Source organism: Sparus aurata, chromosome 17 (assembly GCF_900880675.1).
Source record: "Sparus aurata chromosome 17, fSpaAur1.1, whole genome shotgun sequence".
In the NCBI taxonomy this organism is placed as follows: Eukaryota; Metazoa; Chordata; class Actinopteri; order Spariformes; family Sparidae; genus Sparus; species Sparus aurata.
The window spans coordinates 2,249,209-2,269,566 of NC_044203.1; the positions used below are offsets into that span (position 1 = coordinate 2,249,209).

Sequence of the window (20,358 nt, forward strand, 5' to 3'; positions counted from 1 at the left end):
CAAAACGAGACTTCAAAACTACCAAAAAACTTAAACACGTACCATCCCGGTCACCAGCAGCAGCACCACCCACAGACCCAGTAGTAGTACCTAGTAGCAGCAGCAGCAGCAGTAGTAGCAGTATTAACAATCACAGCCCGAGTCTGGTTAGCAGGCTAATTAATGTTAACTTTAGCTCACAGAATGTATGTGTAGCTAGCTAACGTTCGCAGTTTCGCTTACCATTAAATGTTTCTTTAAATTAGATGTGGAGTCCTTGGACGATGACAGTGTGTGCACAGCTGGGAGGAACAGTTTGCACTGTACAGTGATGTTGTTCCCTCTTACTTCTTTAGAAACAAAGTAATGGCGAAATTTCCACGCAGTGAAAGCATTTTTTTCTCTAGCGCTCGAGTCCATAATGAGCCGTCTGTCTTCACTTGAGAGCAGAGCATCGTTGTGACTGACTTGTCTGAAGTGTAGTAATGTGTGCACACGTGCATACGGCATTGCCGCATTGGCAAGTGTTAGATTCATTCATTCACATTTATTCATCATTTATTATCATATATTTTAATTGTAATCCAACTAATAATCCCAATTTTTTTCGAAATGTATCTGTAATCTGATTACGTCTTTTTTTTCTGTAACTGTAACGGAATACAGTTACTGTTTTTTTGTATCCTAATTACGTAACGCCGTTACATGTAGTCCGTTACTCCCCAAGACTGGTAATGAGCACCTACCTTTTGGGCAATCATGTGCAGGATACTGCTGCAGGTCAGTGCTTGCTGTCAGAGGATGCCTTTCCATGACTGTTCCTTCGTGCACACACCTGTATGCTGTCCCCGCTCTCTGTCTGCAGCTTAACATTTGGTACAGTGAAGATAGAAGACACTGCAGGGGGAGAAGACGCAAGCCGATTAAAGGGAATGTAGGCTGACAGGAAGGAGAACATTTCCAAGTGAGTTGTTCAAGTCAGAGACGGTTATTAAACAGTGAGTATTTGAATATTTATATGCAGCAAGTCTTTTTAGGATTTACATTTTTTTGCCATGGGGAGAAGTATCTTTCAACATTTTAACAGTGCTCACTTGCTTCTTCTTGTAATTAGGTAATTACTATAAGCTAGTAATACAGCACTTGTTATAAAAGTAAAAAAGGTCTGAAGGACCGTGCTTATGGCCGGATGTACCCTCCACAAAAATATTAATGCATCATTTTCTTTTTGCTCCCATTTTTCACAAGTTGAAATAAAAAGACTTGTTTAAATAAGGGTTATTTCGTCCAAAATTTTTAAGGGTTCGAGCTTGTACAGTGATGGAAAGGATTGTTATATTGTTTCACATAATATCAAGGAAGGCACAAACAGACATTGATAACACAATGATGGAAACAAAAATGAGTGCTTGCAATGTTATGCTAACATGTTATCCAACCAGATTTGGTGACGAGCTGTCAAGCAACTGACGTGAGTAACCAATCTGCTTCCTGTTTACAACAGCACATGCACACCCAATGTACATGAATGGCTATGAGATGTGAATTCTTCTATTTTGTTATATGAATGGATGGATCATCTGGATCTGATATCCAATAAATCAATATAATTAGGAATAATGAGTAATGACTCAGAAGAATACAATCTTTGTCAGTTTTTTGATACATTACCACCTCCTTGAGCTATGTGTCACAGCCACTGCTGCTGTATGTACTGACCCTCTTGGTGGAATGGCTACATTAACATTCTTTTAAGAATACCAGCATCCACCTGTCCTCCCAGAGGTGGATGCTGGTGTTCATCTTTACCTCTTATCTCCTCCTCTGCAACCCATTTCAATGAGTGGTTAATACCCATTGGCACTGCAGTATTTATAGCCATCTTTCACACCAAATTGATGGAAATGGAAACATGGTGTCTCATAAATGAAGGTGGATATACCTGTTAGCTGTAACACAAACCTACAATCTTGTAATATCTTCCAAGAGAGATTTGTTGATGTTAATTCAGAATATTATTAAAATAAAATGTTAGTCATTTGGTAATGATTCCAGAACAACTCTAACTCTCACTTGGAAATAAAGGCAATCATTTTAGCCAAGAGTGCAGTGGAACTGGTGGACAAGTACTCTGTGGAAACACTTATATTACACCTGTAGATCCATGTAAATCTAGCAGAGAGTACTCTCCCTTCTAACATTGCCAGACACCCACAGGCTCTCTCTGAAATCAAATAAAAAAATGTCACAATCCAGTCCACACAGTAACAGCAACCTCAGGAGCTCTATTGTCTCAATAATTCTGCCATTGTGCCTGCTAAACTGTCTGAGCATTGTCTGGATAAATCCATAATACTCACGACAACAGAGTGCACAGTTGGCCATAGAAAACATACTGTTGATCAAAGTAGGGATAACAGGGACATGTACTTGAAAGGTTCATCAATTTCTCATCCATCAATGACTTTTTTCTTGACCATCTTTTACTTGGATAGTTTCAGAGTACTGGTAGTGTTGTTTAAGCTAGCAGTACAAAATGCTTTAACTGGGTTGCTCCCATTGGCTCCAGTCTTTCCTAGTGGAACAACATGATTACCATGCTGCAGCTGTAGCCAAATACTCGCAACTGGAGTAATTAGCCAGTGCTTTATCGCACATTCATTTCTAATTTGCATAATTTTGACACATCCTTCCCCCATAAAAGTGCAAGCAGCAAATCCCCTCTTGTCTTCCATATGCACACATATTCACTCCTTTCCTCATTTCATGAAACAGTTATAATTCAGTTCCATTCTTCCCTCTGTGGCTTTGCTGCTCTGCCTGCATGTCACATGGACGTGCAGAAAATTGAGAATCAGAGAGAGATGGAGATAAAGAGGGAGTAGAGAAACAGAGAGAGCAAGCATGACAAAAATCTAAATGAGCCATTTCTCTCCTTTCTCCTTCTCTTAGTGACCGCTGCTTTATGATTCTTTTCAGACATGGCAACCTGCTGGGTGCTGATAACAGGATTAATGCTGAAAAATCCTAATCGGGAAGAATTAAAAAATGGAATTCCCCCATTAATATTACCACCATGTCAGAGGCTGCACAATCAGGTCTGCTGAGCAGGCTTCTCACATCACTAATGAATACCAGCTTAAGGGATTGTTGATGTATGTATATGTAGCCTGACAAATAATATGGATATTCAGTCATCCCTGACATACTCTCATGCAATAGCCCAATTCTGTGGGGTTAATTGAAATATAGCTTAACTGTTGAAACCCCTGACTCTTACAGCATTTATAAACATCTGCTTTAAATTGAGGACGTGTTGATAGCTAAGATGCTGTGTGTCTCTGAGGTGCTGTGGGCCTCAGTGTGCTGTTGTTCTGGGCAAACAAGCAATCAGGAAGAGAGAAAATCAAACTGAGCTGTGGCCAGTAGAGGTCCAGCTGGGCTTACAATCCCACAGCATCCATATAATAAGACAGGCTTTTTCTGCATGAACAAAAACAACCCCAGGTCGCTGCTCATGCCTCATCACACAGAGACAGAAAGCAGGATGATACTGTATGATCCGGTGGAGCTGAGGAAGCTCGAAAAGAGCGACAGATAAAGAAAAGACAAAGGAGAGAGAGGAGGGTAAAGAAAAGGAGAAAGACCTAAAAGAGTAACAAGACAAAAGCCAAGTTTCTGACTGTATATATCTGCACATATATCTGCACATGAAGAGATATTTTTGCTCTTACTGGGTGTAACCAATGTCCTGATTACTAGTGAGGTCTTTAAAGATCCATTGAGCTTCTGTGCTTTGATTAGTCGCTATAAACTATGTAACCCTCTTCCCCTTTATTCATAATGATGAGTTGTACTTCTACTGTTAATTTGGTGAAAATTGTCACACCGCGGTGAGGGATGTCCTGTCTTGGGTTTTTGTCTTGTGAATTTCATGTTTTATTTTGAAAAGTAACTCTCTCTCTGTTTCAGGTCACTTGCCCTTCCTCTTGTGTCACCGGTCTGGCGTCTTCCCTGATCCCTGATTGTTTCCACCTGTGCTCCCTCCCCTCATGTGTATATAGTCTTTGTCTTTCCCTGTCTTCGTTGCCAGAGTATTTAGTTTGTTCCGTCGATTACATCCAGCCTTTATCATAGCCTTGATCACAGCCTTGTCGTTTCAAAGAAAGTTAAGTATTGCCAAGTTTTGTTTTTGCATATAGTTTTCCTCTGTTGTAGAGTGATTTTGATTTTGATTACATTTTGGTCAGAGATTTGTTTTGTTGGACAGTTTAAGTTTTATAGCGTTTGCTTTTCCTCCTGTTGGAGCGTTTTCTGTTCTTTAAAGTTTTTCAGCCTTATTCGGTGTAGAGATTTTCATAGCCTGTGTGTTTTCCTCATTTTTGAGTGACTTTTATTTTGATAAGTTTTCATAGTGTCAAGTTTTCTAAGATTAGTGTAGACATCTCTTTTCCTCCTGCGGGAGCGTCTTTTGTTCCTTTTGTGTTGGTGTTTTGTTAGTTGTCCGTTGGACACTTAGTGTTTCTCAGCCTGTTTATTTATCATTCTGTCTACAGAGAAACTATATTAAAAATAAAGCCTATTTTTACAACTGCCTTCCTGCATCTGAGTCCTCAATTTCTGCCTGAGCCTGACGAAATACTCTGGCCTGGAATGGACTCAGCAGAGGCAGAACGGCTTTCAGAGATCCTGCGCACCCAGGAAGCTCGTCTCATCCGCCAGGAGGAGTTCCAAACAGCCATGGCCGCCAACATGGGCCACCTCTCCTCCCAGCTGCAAGATCTACTGGGACAGCTCGCTCGATCAGGTGTTGCAGCGCAGACTCCGACCACGACCAGCGCTCCGGTGCCCCCCACGCACAGCGGCAGAGCCCCATGCAAACTGGCGCCACCGACCCCGTACACCGGAGAACCTGGGTCATGTAAAACCTTTTTAATTGACTGCTCCATTCATTTTGAGCTAATGCCCCACGCATTTCCCACAGAGCGATCGAAGGTGGCATTCATGATCTCCCACCTGGCCGGCAGAGCCAAGGCCTGGGCTTCGGCTGAATGGGGCAGGGGCTCCACGATCTGCGACACCCTCACAGGTTTCCAAGAAGCACTCACCAGGGCTTTTGATCTGGTAACCTCAAGTAGGGAAAAAGCCCAAGAACTGAGCCATTTAAGACAAGGTAAAGACTCGGTGTGTGATTACGCTATTCACTCCCGCACTCTGGCCGCAGAAAGCGGTTGGAACAATACAGCACTATATGACGTTTTCTTAAAAGGTTTGAATCCATCCATCCAAGATCTTCTTGTTCCCTTGGATTTACCGACGGACCTCGACGCACTCATCGCACTCACCGTGCGTATGGATAATCGACAGATTCAACTTCAGCAACAGCGAGAAGCACAGCCTAAGTTTACCGCGAGAACACCAGCCACACCGGATTCAAGATGGCCGACCCCACAGCGACCTTTCACAGAGACGCATCCACTTCTTCCTGCAGTTCCAGGACCCCAGAGGAACGTCAGAGGCGACAACAGGAAGGCAGATGTTTCTACTGCGGCGGGGTTGGTCATCTCGTCGGTTCGTGTCTGGTCAAGAAGAACCAGGCGGTGAGTCATGTCCAGGCGTTTAAGCCTGTTCCTCGCACACTTACGAAGATCAAGCTAAACAATGTATGGGAAGTGGATGTGTTAATCGATTCTGGGGCTGACGAGAGTTTAATGGACTGGGGATTAGCCAGAAGATTGGGGATTGAGAGTGAACTGCTATCCAAAACCATTCGAGCAAAATCCCTCCAATGAAAAAGAACTATTCACCATTACTCATGTCAGTAAACCCGTTCAAGTATTCATTGGTCATCATCACGAACTCATGCAATTCCACTTGTTCAAATCCACTTCTCACTCACTGATCCTGGGCAACCATGGCTCTTTTTGCACAATCCACATATTGACTGGAAGACGGGAGAGATCAAAGAGTGGGGATCAGACTGTTCCAAGAACTGTTTTGTGTATCCTAATCAAAAGGAACAAGTTGCAGCAATTAATCTGTTTTCTACCAACCCTACCACAGACCCCGAATTTCCGGACCTGACTTCAGTTCCATCCTGTTATCACCATCTCAAGAACGTTTTCAGCAAGACTAAAGCCCCATCTCTTCCTCCTCACCGCCCTTACGATTGTGCCATAGATCTTATTCCAGGATCTCCCATTCCCAAGGGCCGCCTATACTCCATTTCGGGACCTGAGAAGAAGGCCATGAACGATTACATCACCTCATCACTAGAGGCAGGCCTGATCCGTCCCTCGTCATCACCCGCCGGAGCCGGATTCTTCTTTTTGGGCAAGAAGGACGGATCTCTTCGACCCTGCATCGACTACAGTCCACTGAATGACATCACCATCAAAAACCGGTATCCACTCCCTCTCAATCAATCAATCAATCAATCAATCAACTTTATTTATAAAGCACTTTTCATACATGAGTATGTAGCACAAAGTGCTTTACACAGGAAACATAAAACAATAATAAAGAAAGCCCCTCCCTCCCACCCTCCGTACTATATACATGCACACATACGTACACACACATACACACACACACACACACACTTACTACAGGAAATAAGGAGACATGGCAAGGCACTGAGGATTGAGGAAACGCCACCTTTGGGGCTGTCCACACTGGGAGGAGTCACAGGCTGTGCCACGGGGGGCACCAGTGCCCAGGCCCCCCGACCCTGACAGACAACGACTGGCTGGGCCAAAGGGACCCAGGGACAGCACCCCCAGCAGCATCCCAGACACAGCTCCCAGTGTGGAGGACCCCCCTGAGGAAACTCTGGAGTTAACCCTTAAAAACTAAAAACATAAGATAGGATAAAAACCCTGACAAAAGATAATTTAAAGAAGTGAACAGTTAAAAGGATAAAATGCATAAGATAATAACAAATAAAATAAAATAGTATCGAAGATAAATAATAAAAATTAAAAAAATAAAAAATTATTTAAGATGAAAATAGTTTAAAAAAAAAAAAACAAACAAAAAAAACAAAAACAAAACAAGATAGGAACAACAACATAAAATACGATAGAACCACATAAGAATGGAATAAGAATTTAAAATATTAGTTAAAAGCCTGATTAAAAAGGTGTGTCTTTAACCTTCCCTTAAAAATATCAACAGTCTCTGCAGACCTGAGGTTCTCCGGCAGGCTGTTCCACAAGCGGGGGCCATAGTGGCTAAATGCCGCCTCACCGTGGGTTTTAGTTCTTGGTTTTGGTAGGGATAAAAGGCCAGAGCCGGAGGACCTCAGGGTCCGCGAGGGTTGATATGGTAAAAGCAGGTCAGATAAGTAGGAGGGCGCAATGCCGTTAAGACATTTAAAAACCAGTAAAAGAACCTTAAAATCGATCCTGAAGCGCACGGGGAGCCAATGAAGTGACTCTAAAACTGGTGTAATGTGCTCCCGCCCTCTGGTCCTCGTCAGCACTCGTGCGGCTGAGTTCTGTAATAATTGGAGATTTAGAGTACTCTTTTTGGGAAGACCAGAGAGCAGGGCATTACAATAATCTAAGCGACAGGAAATAAAAGCATGCATTAGCACCTCCGTACTGGCCTGGGAGAGAAACGGGCGGACTCTGGCTATGTTCTTAAGATGATAAAAACCTATTTTTGTCATATTTCTGATATGTGGAATAAAATTCAGCTCAGAATCAAAAATCACGCCCAGATTTTTTACTGATTGTGTTGGTTTAAAATGTTGTAGTTTTGGAAAAAGTTTCTCTCTCTGGCCTTCAGGACCTATAACTAAAACCTCAGTTTTGTCCTGGTTGAGCTGTAGGAAATTCACTGCCATCCATGACTTGATGTCTACAATGCAGTTAAGAAGGGCATCAATTTGATCTGTTTCATCAGGAGACACGGCAATGTACAGTTGTGTGTCATCAGCGTAACTATGGAAGCTGATGCCGTGTCTCCTGATGACATCCCCAAGAGGAAGCATGTAAAGATTAAAAAGAAGTGGACCTAAAATTGACCCTTGGGGAACCCCACATCCAATTTCATGGGTTCCTGAGGAGCATGTATCCATACTTACATAAAAGCATCGATCTGTGAGATAGGAACAAAACCAGTTGAGGACAGTACCAGAGAGGCCGACCAGATGGCTGAGTCTGTTTAATAAAATGTGATGGTCTACTATATCAAAAGCAGCACTTAGATCCAGTAGAACCAACACTGTGAGCTTTTTGTTATCTAAATTCCATCTGATGTCATTTAAAATCTTTAAAAGTGCTGTCTCGGCATTGTGGTTTCTCCTAAAACCAGACTGATGTTTCTCTAAGATGTTATTTCTGTTTAAAAAGTCATTAACTTGGTTAAAAACCAGTTTTTCTAAAATTTTACTTAAAAACGGTAAGTTGGATACAGGCCGGTAGTTATCAAAAACGTTGGGGTCTAGGTTGCTCTTCTTAAGAAGGGGCTTCACCACTGCCATTTTGAAGGCGGTGGGAAAGACACCCATCTGAAGAGAGCAGTTCATGATGTTTAAAAACTGTTCCTCAAAGAATCCATAAAATGATTTTAAGAGTGATGTGGGAATTGGGTCTAAAGGGCAGGTTGTTGGGTTTACTTGGGAGAATACTCGACCAAGTGTCCTTGCATCAACCAGGGCAAAACTCTCCAGTGTTTCCTCAGGCAAGGACAACAGTTCAGATGCGTTAACAGATAAAACTTGATGGGATAAGAGGCAGGATCTGATGTCCTTGATTTTGGTTCTGAAGTGGTCTGCAAAGTTCTCGCAAAGATCGTCTGTGGGTGTCTTAAAAACTTTATTAGCGTTAGAAGCCGTTAAAATATTAAAAGTGGAGAAGAGGAGTCGGGGGTTATTTTTATGGTTGGTGATGAGTTGTGAGAAATGGGAAATTCGTGCCGTTCTGACTGCATTATTGTAGCTTTTGAGTTGTTGACGTAAAATCTCTTAATGAACTCTCAGTTTATTTTTCCTCCATCTTCTCTCTGCACTCCTGCATTTTCTTTTCAGTTCATTGATTTCATTGTTTTTTCTCCACGGGGGTGTAGGTTTTCTTTTTATTGTTTTTGTTAAAAGTGGAGCTACTGAGTCAAGAGTTGACTTCAGTCTACTGTTAAAATTATCAACAATAAAATTACAAGGTGCAGGTAAAATTTCAGCAGGAGTGCTCTGTAAAATCCCCATGAAATTTGCAGCCACTTCAGAAGTTATATAGCGCCTCCTCACTGTTCTCACCGGGGCCTCCCCTTGGTTAAAACTGGTGATGTTAAAAAATACACAGTAGTGGTCAGACACAGCCAGGTCGGCAACAGAGGACACACCGATGGACAGGCCATGGGTTATGACCAGGTCCAGGGTGTGTCCTCTGTTGTGAGTCGGCTGCATGACGTGCTGCTTAAAATCAAGACAATTCAAAAGATTTAAAAACTCTCTGGATATCGGGTCCGAGGTAACATCAATGTGTATATTAAAATCACCAGTTATTAAAATCCTGCTATAAGAGGTATGGATAATTGATAACAGGTCAGAAAATTCACTGATAAAAGAAGTAGAGTGATGGGGTGGTCTATATACGTTGATGCAGAGAATCGGAGGGCTGCTAAAAGTAAAGGCATGGTGCTCAAATGACATGTAACTGTTAAAAAACACTCCATTTGAGGTTAGGGAGTCGTGGGTAATCGATGCCGTCCCACCCCCTCGTCTACCCTCTCTAGTTGAAAATAAAAAATTAAAATTTGGCGGGGAAGCCTCAGTGAGAACAGCGGGTGCGTCAGTGCCAAGCCATGTCTCAGTTAAAAGAAGACAGTCTAACTTATTATCTAAAATCACATCATTCATTAAAAAAGTTCTATTTAAAAGAGAGCGAACATTAAAAAGCGCCATGTTGATGGTGACAGGTGGCTTGTTGACTGGGGATTGTTCTGGGAGTGGTCTGAGGTTATTAACGTTCACAGAATGGGTGTGGCGGTGTCTGATGTGCTGATGGAGTGTAATGATTACGGGGATGGGTGAAATGTTGGTGAGACTATGAGGTCCAAGTCCGGTGTTGTGGATACGGTGATCAGAGGTGGAACTGAATGAATAGGAGCAAGGACCTGGGGGACATCAATCAGTGTTGTGCAGAGCAGCTGGTGTGAGTTTGGGAACGTTAGCATGCTGTACGCCCTGTGCCAGGTTGGCTGACAGCATGCGGGTACCTGCCCTGTTCAGGTGAAGCCCGTCTGGCCCAAAAAGATGTCGCCTCTCCCAGAAGGCATCAAAGTTATTAACGAAGCCAACGTGGTGTGAGTTGCAGGCAGAGGAGAGCCAGGTGTTGAGGCTGAGCAGCCTGCTGAAGCTGCCTATCCCTCTGCCGCAGGTGGGGGTGGGGCCGGAGATAAAAACAGCCACCTGGGACTGTGAGACGATGTTAAAAAGGTGGGAGAAGTCTCGCTTTAAAAGTTCGGACTGTTGCTTGGCGATGTCATTTACACCTGCGTGGATGATAATCCTTTTTGTCTGCGGATGCGAGCTCAGGATGTCGGGTATTTTCCCCGTTATGTCCGAAACGGTGGCTCCGGGAAACGACATGGTGAACGCTCCCTTCATGCGGACGTGCCTCACAATTGAGTCCCCGATGACCAGGGTTGTGGGAGCGTCCTCTCGGGCTTCAGGGGAGTAAGCCGGCTCAACCACCCCGCCACCCACACCAGGGCCCCGGGTGTGATCCCTCGCCTGGTGGGGAGAACGGGAGGAGTGCCAGCGCACCGCGTCCCTGACGAGCCGCTTGCGCTGGGATAAGGAGCGGGACGGCGGAGGCGGACCGCCCCGTGATGGACATCCACCTGCTGGAGGACAGCTAGCCGTGAGTGGAGGAAAGGCTGTGGTGTCCATTAACGGGGGCATGGTGTCTGTGGCCACAGGAACAGGTGGTGTTTCCTGGTGCGGGTCCCGAGCCGCCGGCTTCTCACTCACGGACAGAGCCGTGTACTTGTTGGAGAGCTGTAGGCTCGGGGTAGAAGTAGCCCCGCCATGAATCCCGCTCGGAGCCCTTGTCCGCCCGCGGACGACCACTTCGGTCCAGGGGGTCCCCCTATTTGGAGTGGAGCAAGCGGGCCGCCGACCGGAGGAGGACGGCTCCCAGAGAACTGTGTGCCCGAGTGCAGAGGTGGTGTTCAGTGGTGCTAACTCACCGGCCTGTGAAGTCTCCAGCCAGCTGGTCAACGCCGGGAAACGGGACCTGAGGGTGGTCAGCAGGGAATCCTTCTTGTGCAGCTCGTTCGACATCCGTTCAATGTCCTCGAGAAGGTCAGCAATCTTTTTGAATGCCTTGTTCAGCGTTTGTTCCATCTCTCCAGGTGAGTCGGCAACGTCCAGTGTTGACATGGCGGCTCACCGGGCTTTTCTTTAAAAACTTAAAATCTAAAAATCCGATGACTAAAAAATAAATAAATAAAAAACTTTAAAAACCACCAATGTTGTCCTGCTGTGCTCCGAAAACACAGACAACAACTGGATCCATGCACAACAGTAATTTACTTCCAGTCAGTGAGGAGGAGCAACGTTAGCTAGCTAGGAGCGACCACAATGTCTGATGTCTGCTGCCGTCAACCGCTGCCGTCAACCGCTCTGTCGTGCTAAGGGAAAACTGACCTCTCATGACCTCAGTCTTCGATCAACTACAACAAGCCAAGTTATTCACCAAACTGGATCTTCACAATGCCTACCATCTAATCCGTATCAGAGAGGGAGATGAATGGAAAACCGGATTTAACACACCCAGCGGTCACTACGAGTATTGCGTGATGCCTTTTGGGCTCACCAATGCCCCTGCAGTTTTCCAAGCCATGATCAACGATGTTTTGAGGGACTTTTTGGATCAGTTTGTATACGTTTATTTAGATGACATTCTGATTTACACTCCTGACCTTGCTACCCACAAAATTCATGTCAACTAAGTACTTAAGAGACTGCTAGAACATGACCTGTACGTTAAAGCAGAGAAAAGTGTTTTTCATGCCGAATCTGTCTGGTTCCTGGGCTTCATCGTAGCCCCTGGAAAAGTACAGATGGACCCGGCTAAAGCTAGCGTCGTGGCAGAATGGCCTACACCAGACAGTCGCAAAAAAGTTCAGCAATTCTTGGGATTTGCTAACTTTTATAGGCGATTTTTCAGAGGCTTCAGCGCGATAGCTGCTCCTCTCCATGCTCTCACTTCCACCCAGGTGCAGTTTCGATGGTCTCCAGAAGCTGAGAAGGCGTTCCAGACCCTCAAGTACCGATTCACCACAGCCCCCATCCTCACTCTACCAGACCCACAGCGCCAATTCGTGGTAGAGGTGGATGCGTCCAACGAAAGAGTTGGGGCTGTGCTATCTCAGCGGGCGGAGAGAGACGGCAAGATGCATCCCTGTGCCTTCCAGTCAAGACGGTTGTCCAGAGCAGAGCGGAACTACGATGTCGGCTACCGAGAACTACTGGCGGTAAAGTTTGCGTTGGAGGAGTGGAGACATTGGTTGGAGGGGGCCGAGCATCCATTCATTGTCTGGACAGATCACAAAAATCTAGAATTTATCAAGAAAGCTAAGAGGCTTAACTCTCGCCAGGCCAGGTGGGCGCTGTTCTTTAATCGCTTCTCTTTTACTCTCTCTTACAGGCCAGGATCTCGAAACATCAAACCCGACGTCTTGTCACGACTATTCGATCCCGAGCCTGAGACCAAGCAACCAGAAACTATCCTTCCACTGAACTGTGTGGTTGGAGCAGTTACTTGGCCAATAGAAAATGAGGTAAAACAAGCTAACATCGAGGCATGTTCGGTCTGTGCACGCAATAAAACATCTTCCAGGGCACGCATGGGACTTCTGCAACCTTTCATTACCTACATCTGCTACCGGCTTTTCTCCTTTTCATTGTGCTCTAGGTTATCAGCCTCCTCTGTTCCCAGACAATGAACTGGAAGTGTCGGTTCCCTCAGCCCATGCCATGGTTCGACGTTGCCGACGCATCTGGGCAGCCGCCAGACAGGTACTGGTTCGACAGGAAGATCGGGTCAAAAAGACTGCTGACCGTAAGCATCCAGCACTGAACTATCATCCGGGTCAGAGAGTGTGGCTGTCAGCGAAGGACCTACACCTTAAGGTCGTGTCCAAAAAGTTGGCTCCACGCTTCGTGGGTCCTTTTCCCATCACTCGACTTGTGGGACCTGCAGCTGTTCGACTTCGTCTGCCCCGGTCCCTGCGAGTTCATCCAACGTTCCATGTAAGTCAGGTTAAACCAGCTAAGGAAAGCACAGCCTGGGCCGTCAGGAGTCGGCCCTTGAGGGAGGGGTACTGTCACACCGCGGTGAGGGATGTCCTGTCTTGGGTTTTTTGTCTTGTGAATTTCATGTTTTATTTTGAAAAGTAACTCACTTTTCGTTTCAGGTCACTTGCCCTTCCTCTTGTGTCACCGGTCTGGCGTCTTTCCTGATCCCTGATGGTTTCCACCTGTGCTCCCTCCCCTCATGTGTATATAGTCTTTGTCTTTCCCTGTCTTCGTTGCCAGAGTATTTCGTTCGTTCCGTCGAGTACATCCAGCCTTTATCATAGCCTTGATCACAGCCTTGTCGTTTCAAAGAAAGTTAAGTAATGCCAAGTTTTGTTTTTGCATATAGTTTTCCTCTGTTGTAGAGTGATTTTGATTACATTTTGGTCAGAGATTTGTTTTGTTGGACAGTTTAAGTTTTATAGTGTTTGCTTTTCCTCCTGTTGGAGCGTTTTCTGTTCTTTAAAGTTTTTCAGCCTTATTCGGTGTAGAGATTTTCATAGCCTGTGTGTTTTCCTCATTTTTGAGTGACTTTTATTTTGATAAGTTTTCATAGTGTCAAGTTTTCTAAGATTAGTGTAGACATCTCTTTTCCTCCTGCGGGAGCGTCTTTTGTTCCTTTTGTGTTGGTGTTTTGGTAGTTGTCCGTTGGACACTTAGTGTTTCTCAGCCTGTTTATTTATCACTCTGTCCACAGAGAAACTATATTAAAAATAAAGCCTGTTTTTACAACTGCCTTCCTGCATCTGAGTCCTCAATTTCTGCCTGAGCCTGACAGAAAATAACACTGCAAAAGTGTACTGTACACACTGGACAGCAAGTTATGACTCAGTTTCTGATTAGTGCATAGTGCATTAGTGCTAATTATTGCATCTCACAGGCTTGACCCTCCTGCATAATTCACAAAATGGCTACATTTCTAGAAGACAACACCCACCTTAGTGAAACTCTCGCCAAAATGCAACCTAGGGTCTTTTTGTGAATGTACCCGAGTCAAACGTTCATTTAAAAGCATAATTACGAAGAAAGCGCCACTTTTAAGATTGACCATATTTTAGTTTTCGGATCAAAATCATTTTCAATGGAGTGCTTGGGGCACTACCATGATAGCATCAATATTGTTATTTTTAAAACACTAGGGGCTCGACACAACATGAAACTTTGCTTGTAGCATCACCAGGGTCTCTACACATGAACACGAGCATTGAGAACATTGTTTGTGTACACAGAGTTTACTAAAAAAGTTTTTGAACAACTCACTTTACCAGTTGTTTTTCTGCTCGCTGCCATCTTGCCAGTCGAGAATCTCTGAATGCCACTTAACATGGAGAGTTAAGGTGGACCATTCCTAAAGCTTAGTTCCATATAAATGCATGAATAATTTGTTGTTTTGTTGTTAGTGAAAAACAATATTGACCTTGAAGTTGAAAAAGGAGCCTTATATAAGAAACAATACTGAAATCAAAAGCCAGAAAAGTCACGTGAGATATCGCATGGATAGTTGTTGCCTGAAGACAGTAGTTCCACCTTGGCTCTCCTCCATGTTACATCACATTCGGAGATTCTAGACTGGCCGTACCTAGCACTCCATTGAAAATGATTTTGACCCGTAAACGAAAATACGGTCAATCTTAAAAGTGGCGCTTTTGTCATAATTATGCTTTTAAATGAAAGTTTGACTTGGGTACATTCACAAAAAGACCCTAGGTTGCATTTTGGTTAGAGGTTTACTTTAACCATGGACTGGTCACCATGCTGCTGTCTGACAAAAGATACATAAGTATCAACGGCCATATCACCAGACAACAGACCAGCTTCATTCCTCAGGCCATGAGACTCCTGAACTCATTGTCATTGTCCACCATATCTTTTGTTTTACTTGTGTACCATGAAGGGATTAATTATCTTGTACAACATTTACATTCACATTTAGGGCATTTATCAGACCCTTTTGTTCAAAGCGACTAACACATTCATACACTGATGGTGGTGGCTGCCATGCAAGGTGCTGACCAGCACATCAGGAACAGTTTGGGGTTCAGCATCTTGCTCAAAGACACTTTAACATGCAAACCATGGTAACTGAACCAGCAACCTTAACATAACAAGAAGCTGGCTCTACCCCTGAGCCACAGCCGCCCAAGCCTCTACTGCAGAATTAAATTAACCTTGAACTATGATGTGGTTATAAATCACTTTGAGCAATGAGCAATAAAGTCCTGTCAAAACTCAGTTGCTATATTGCATAGTATGACCTCAGAACATTTTAAGCAGTACCTCTCAAGTGTGAGCTGTCTGCACAGACAAGTGATGTCAGAGCTACAGTAATGGGTGTGTTGTGTAACTTACTGTCCTGCAGCTCCCAGAGCCGTGGGGGAAGGTTACTGAAATATTCGTGGTTCAGCGCTGCCTGGGCTGACAGCCGGTTCTTTGGGAAGCACTGGAGGAACCTGGATGCCAACTCCTCAGCATTGTCCACATAGCCCAGCCTGACACACATGAACACATTTAATCAGAGAGTGTGACCACAGAAACATACATATACAGTGTATCTAGAGATACATTAGAAAACAGGCAATCAACCCACTCAGACCCAAGAAACCAACCGCCTCTATTTCAGCAAAATAACCTACAGTTACCATCACACCCACCGTTCATTCAGTCCTCTGAGAAAGCAACTCACTTTGTCTCCGATTCACAGAGCTGCTGACAACAAAAAATACGCTTTTTTTTTTTTAACAATATTTTTATTGAACTCCGCAAAGCAGAAATAGACAGCACAAAAACAGAAACAAGTTATAATCAACAAGGTACTTATACAAAATACAAGAAATACAAACAAAAAAAAACATAAAGGCAAATGGGGGGTGGTGGGAAGAGGGAGAGAGCATCCGAGTTTAATTCTATCACCTGTTTACCACTAGGTTGATGATAGCGGGCCAGTGTCTCGTACCCAGGCCAGGTCAGTGAGTCCAGATCTCATCCTTTGAGAGGCATTAAAGCCTAAGTAATCAAAGTATGGATCCCAAGTTCGGAAGAATAGAAAAGGTTTGTCCGTTAATGCCATAGAGAAAACTTTAACTTTAATTTAATTTTAACACATTAAAAAGGTCATAAATGTATTTCCTTAAAACATGTAAAAAGCCATTCAACCATTTAGAATTTAATTTTGGAGCTAGGCTCACAAACTGTGTTTCAAAATTTCTGTGTTCAGGATTTAATGGGCGGGTCAGAAATCATGGCGACGTTAAGTAACGCGGCCATGATTTGCATAAACCCCACCCTGCTGCGAATTTTCACCTACTGGAATGTGGAGAGTGAGCCCTCATAGAAGAGATCTCCAACCACTGTAATACCTTTATCATGCCAGTCTGCAAGGCCAGGTTGAAGGCCTGGAGGAAAGTCAAGGTTATCATGGATTGGGGTTAGCAAAGAAAAACAGTTGTTGTGTCCTTCTAATTTCCTGACTTTATGCCAAAATTTTGCCATATTTAGTAAAATTATATCATCTTTTAACAGAATTGCAGCTTTCCCAGGCGAGGTATAAAGTATATTCTGCAAGGGAATCCCATCTAAAGAAGCTGATTCTAAACTGGGCCAGGCTGAATTGTCAGAATTTAGAAACCATTCAGAAATGAATTTAAACTGTGCAGCCCACAGATACAATGAGAAGGAAGGTGCGGCTAAACCGCCCATTTTAACAGGAAGACAGAGAAAGTTGTATCTTAATATGGATCTCTTTTTATGCCAGATAAACAATGTAATCGAACTATTCAGCTGCACAGAAAAAGTTAGGCTCTACCCTAGATGCACTACAGAGGGGCATAGCCTCACTTTTGGAGAAAATAATTTTATATCCAGAGAAAGAACCGCAACTGGTGAAGGATGAATGAAACACCTGTCCGACCCAGTCACGGTCAGCTTTGTATGCTCGTCAGGTGAAAGGTGCATCTCCTGCAGGAGGGCGACGTGCACATTTTCTTTTTTTTTTAAACTCAAGATTTTGTTCTGCTTAATATGGCTATGTATACCCCTCACATTCCAGCTGCAAACCTTCAATGTAGATATATCACTAGCCTTTGTATATTAGAAATACAAAAACAACCTGGTTCCATGTAGATAGAAATAAAAAAATAGAGCTCTCTAAAAGTCGAAAAACAAACAACAGATAAAAAAACAAAAGGAAAGAGAGTAGGGAGGGGGGCAATATTGCTTTGCTGACAGAAAACATACAACTATGTACATGGAATATCAGAAAAGAAAACAGAAGAACAACAAGGGGGGTCAGACTAAGGTCTATCACACCCATCTAGGGGTCCAAGCTAACTCCCCTATGAGGACAGTGGAAGATGCTCGACCAGAAAATTGTAAACACCCATCAGCTGCTGGACCGCAGCTCCACAACGAAACCGTTATTAAACATACTCAGGGGGTTAAGCACAGTTGAAGTGAGCGTAAGTCTGTGCAAACAAACATATAAGCACAGAATAAGGTGCACAACCACAAAACAAGGGAACTGTTACAATCATCTAACAAAGATAGAAAGAAGTAGTCTTACTTTCCCAAACAAGCTTAGTGGGCAGTCAGTGTCCAAGGGCAAAACAAAATTGCTACGAGGAAATCCCTCAGCAGGCGGGGGGGTCTGAAGATGACCCCGGAGGATGCGGCAGTTTATCTAGGAATGTGACGACCTCCTTTGGATTCTTAAGGAATTTCAGCTGCCCATCATACTGGATCCTGAGGGTGGCCGGGTAAGTCATGGCAAAGGGGATCCCCCTCTCTTTGAGCCGCTGTTTCACCTGGTAGAATTCCTGTTGCTTTTTTATGAATGCTGCAGAAAAATCCTCAAATATCATGATCTGAGTGCCGTTATGTAGCAGGGAGTGTATTTTCCTCGCCGCTTGCATTATCCGGACTTTGTCTTGAAAGTTGTGAACTTGATGATGACAGCCCGGGCCCGCTGGTTGGGTGGAGGGCGACGGGTGAGGGCGCGGTGGCAGCAGTCAAGTTTCACTGACCCACCTTTAAAGCTGACGTTAAGAAGCTCTGGTAACCAGGTTTTGAAGAAAGAGACAGGGTTGGCACCCTCGGAGCCTTCCAGGAGCCCAATGAGCCGAATATTACACCACCGGCTTCTGTTCTCCAGGTCATCAATCTTGTCCAGGGCCACTGTTAACTTACTCTCAACGTCTGATAGCTTAGCTCCGTAGATAGCCGTAGCGTCCTCTTGGCTCGAAATGCGGCTCTCGGCTTCAGTGACGCGTTCGTCCAGCGTTGTGATTTTGTTCGCGCAGACTTCATGCCGTTTCAACACCGAGTCAATCGTTTTATCAAAAGAGGCTTCCACACCTTTGAGCACTTCTGCGGAGATTCGTTCCACAAAACTGTCGGCGCCCAGTTGACCCGGAAATGGCGGCATGTTATCGGTCATGCTAGTGGAGCTGCCCGAAGACGATGGATTCTCTCCTAGTCTGCCAGATTTCGTGACGAGGCTTAGCTTTCTCTGAGTGCCAGGCATGTTCATAGATAACCGCTCACATAAGCAACATGAACCCCACAGATAATAGCTAGGAAAGATGCCGAGCTGCGGGAGCACAGACAGAAAGCTGCTACTCCGCCATCAGCGTCACATGACCCCCCAAAATAAGCATTTTAATCATGCTGAAGGTGTGCTGACTCAAGAGCAAAAATACTGTAGGCAAAAGAGCACACATACACACATTCTTACACCTTTCTCTTTTGAGCTTGCCTCGTACATGGTGACTGGGTCACCATGAGAAACGAAAAGTGTTCATTAAAGCAGGATCTAAGATCAAGCACTCTTGAGTGTGCATGTGTGCGTTTGTGTGTGTGTGTGTGTGTGCTCATACTGGAAGTCGCTGAACTCCTGAACCGGCCCTACCTAGCACTGCTGAGGGGGAGAAGAGAATGAAAATAACTGAAGAGCAACACATTCAGTGAGTAATTAGGCACCCATTGCATTAAATAAACATGATGTTATTGGATGCAGCTCATTGGCCTGCCACTCGCATTGCTCAGAGCGCCTCTCATGTTCTGCAGGCTTCTCATGGTTTGCTCTCAAGTCAAACACTCTGACAGCCACTCCCATGGCTCTCAATAGGGATCTCAACTCGACTTTTCAGCAGAGAGACAGAGGGAGGATAAATCTCAGTTCAACTCATCAATGCCACTTCGTAAAGAGGCTGAGATAAAGTTAATGAAGTCCATCAGGGCCTCTTCTCGCCTCTTTCTCATACAGCTCGTATACTCTGTGTAACTCTACTGCAAAGTTTAAAACTAGCGTGTTAAACTACAATGATGGCACAAGGCCTCCTAGATTACTGGTTTAATCACGTGGCTTTCTGAGGCCAGCGCTGAGCTTTAGTTTGAAGCAGCTATTCAATATTTTTAAAGTATTTATTATTTTCCATGTTTTCGGTATCCTGTTACAGTTTGGTTAGGTTTAGACCACAAAAATGGGAAAAAGAATAATACAAAAAATAATGGTTTGGGTTCAAATACACGCTTTCACAATGTTAACCACACATTACTTCTCCTGTGTCTGTCCTTTTACTGAATCAAAGCTAGGACATTACAATTGGTCAGATGGAGCAACATAAATTCTGATGTTCCAGAAACAATGCCCGCATGGCAAAAGTAGATTGTAAAGGACTTCTACCACCTGTACCACAAAGTGGAAACATGTTCCTAGGATTTATCTCCCATGTTCTGCCACACCAGCATCTACTACAGTAGCTGCTATGTATATGAACATTAACTTGATTTTAACGTCAAGATATTACTTTATGATGCTAGAAAAAACGCAAAAATCTAGGCGCCAACCTGCGCTTGTTGTCGGTTTCTCTGCACACTGTCGGTTGTCCACATCCTTAAAACTCAGCAATGCTCTCGTCTCATTTACTACAAAACAGAAATACAAAATGAACAACAATATTGCAAAATGCCCAAATCATTGTGGACTTCAGGAGGAGCCAGCCCAGTCACACACCACTACTCATCAACAACACAGCAGTGGAGAGAGTTAGCAGTACCAAGTTCCTGGGGGTCCA

The 20,358-nt window shown here is 44.2% G+C and overlaps 1 protein-coding gene across 3 annotated transcripts in view; it reads right to left on the reverse strand.

The window, feature by feature from the left end:
- The window catches only part of cdk14 (cyclin dependent kinase 14), a 485,271-nt gene that overhangs the window by 59,044 nt on the left and 405,869 nt on the right, over positions 1 to 20,358 (reverse strand). For all 3 annotated transcript variants that reach the window (XM_030394396.1, XM_030394398.1, XM_030394397.1), the window contains 2 exons: positions 15,638 to 15,777; positions 726 to 876 (listed from right to left, as the gene is read on the reverse strand). In XM_030394396.1, the coding sequence (XP_030250256.1) occupies positions 761 to 876; positions 15,638 to 15,777 (256 nt within the window). In that variant the 3' untranslated portion in view covers positions 726 to 760. The remainder of the gene's footprint in view (positions 1 to 725; positions 877 to 15,637; positions 15,778 to 20,358) is intronic.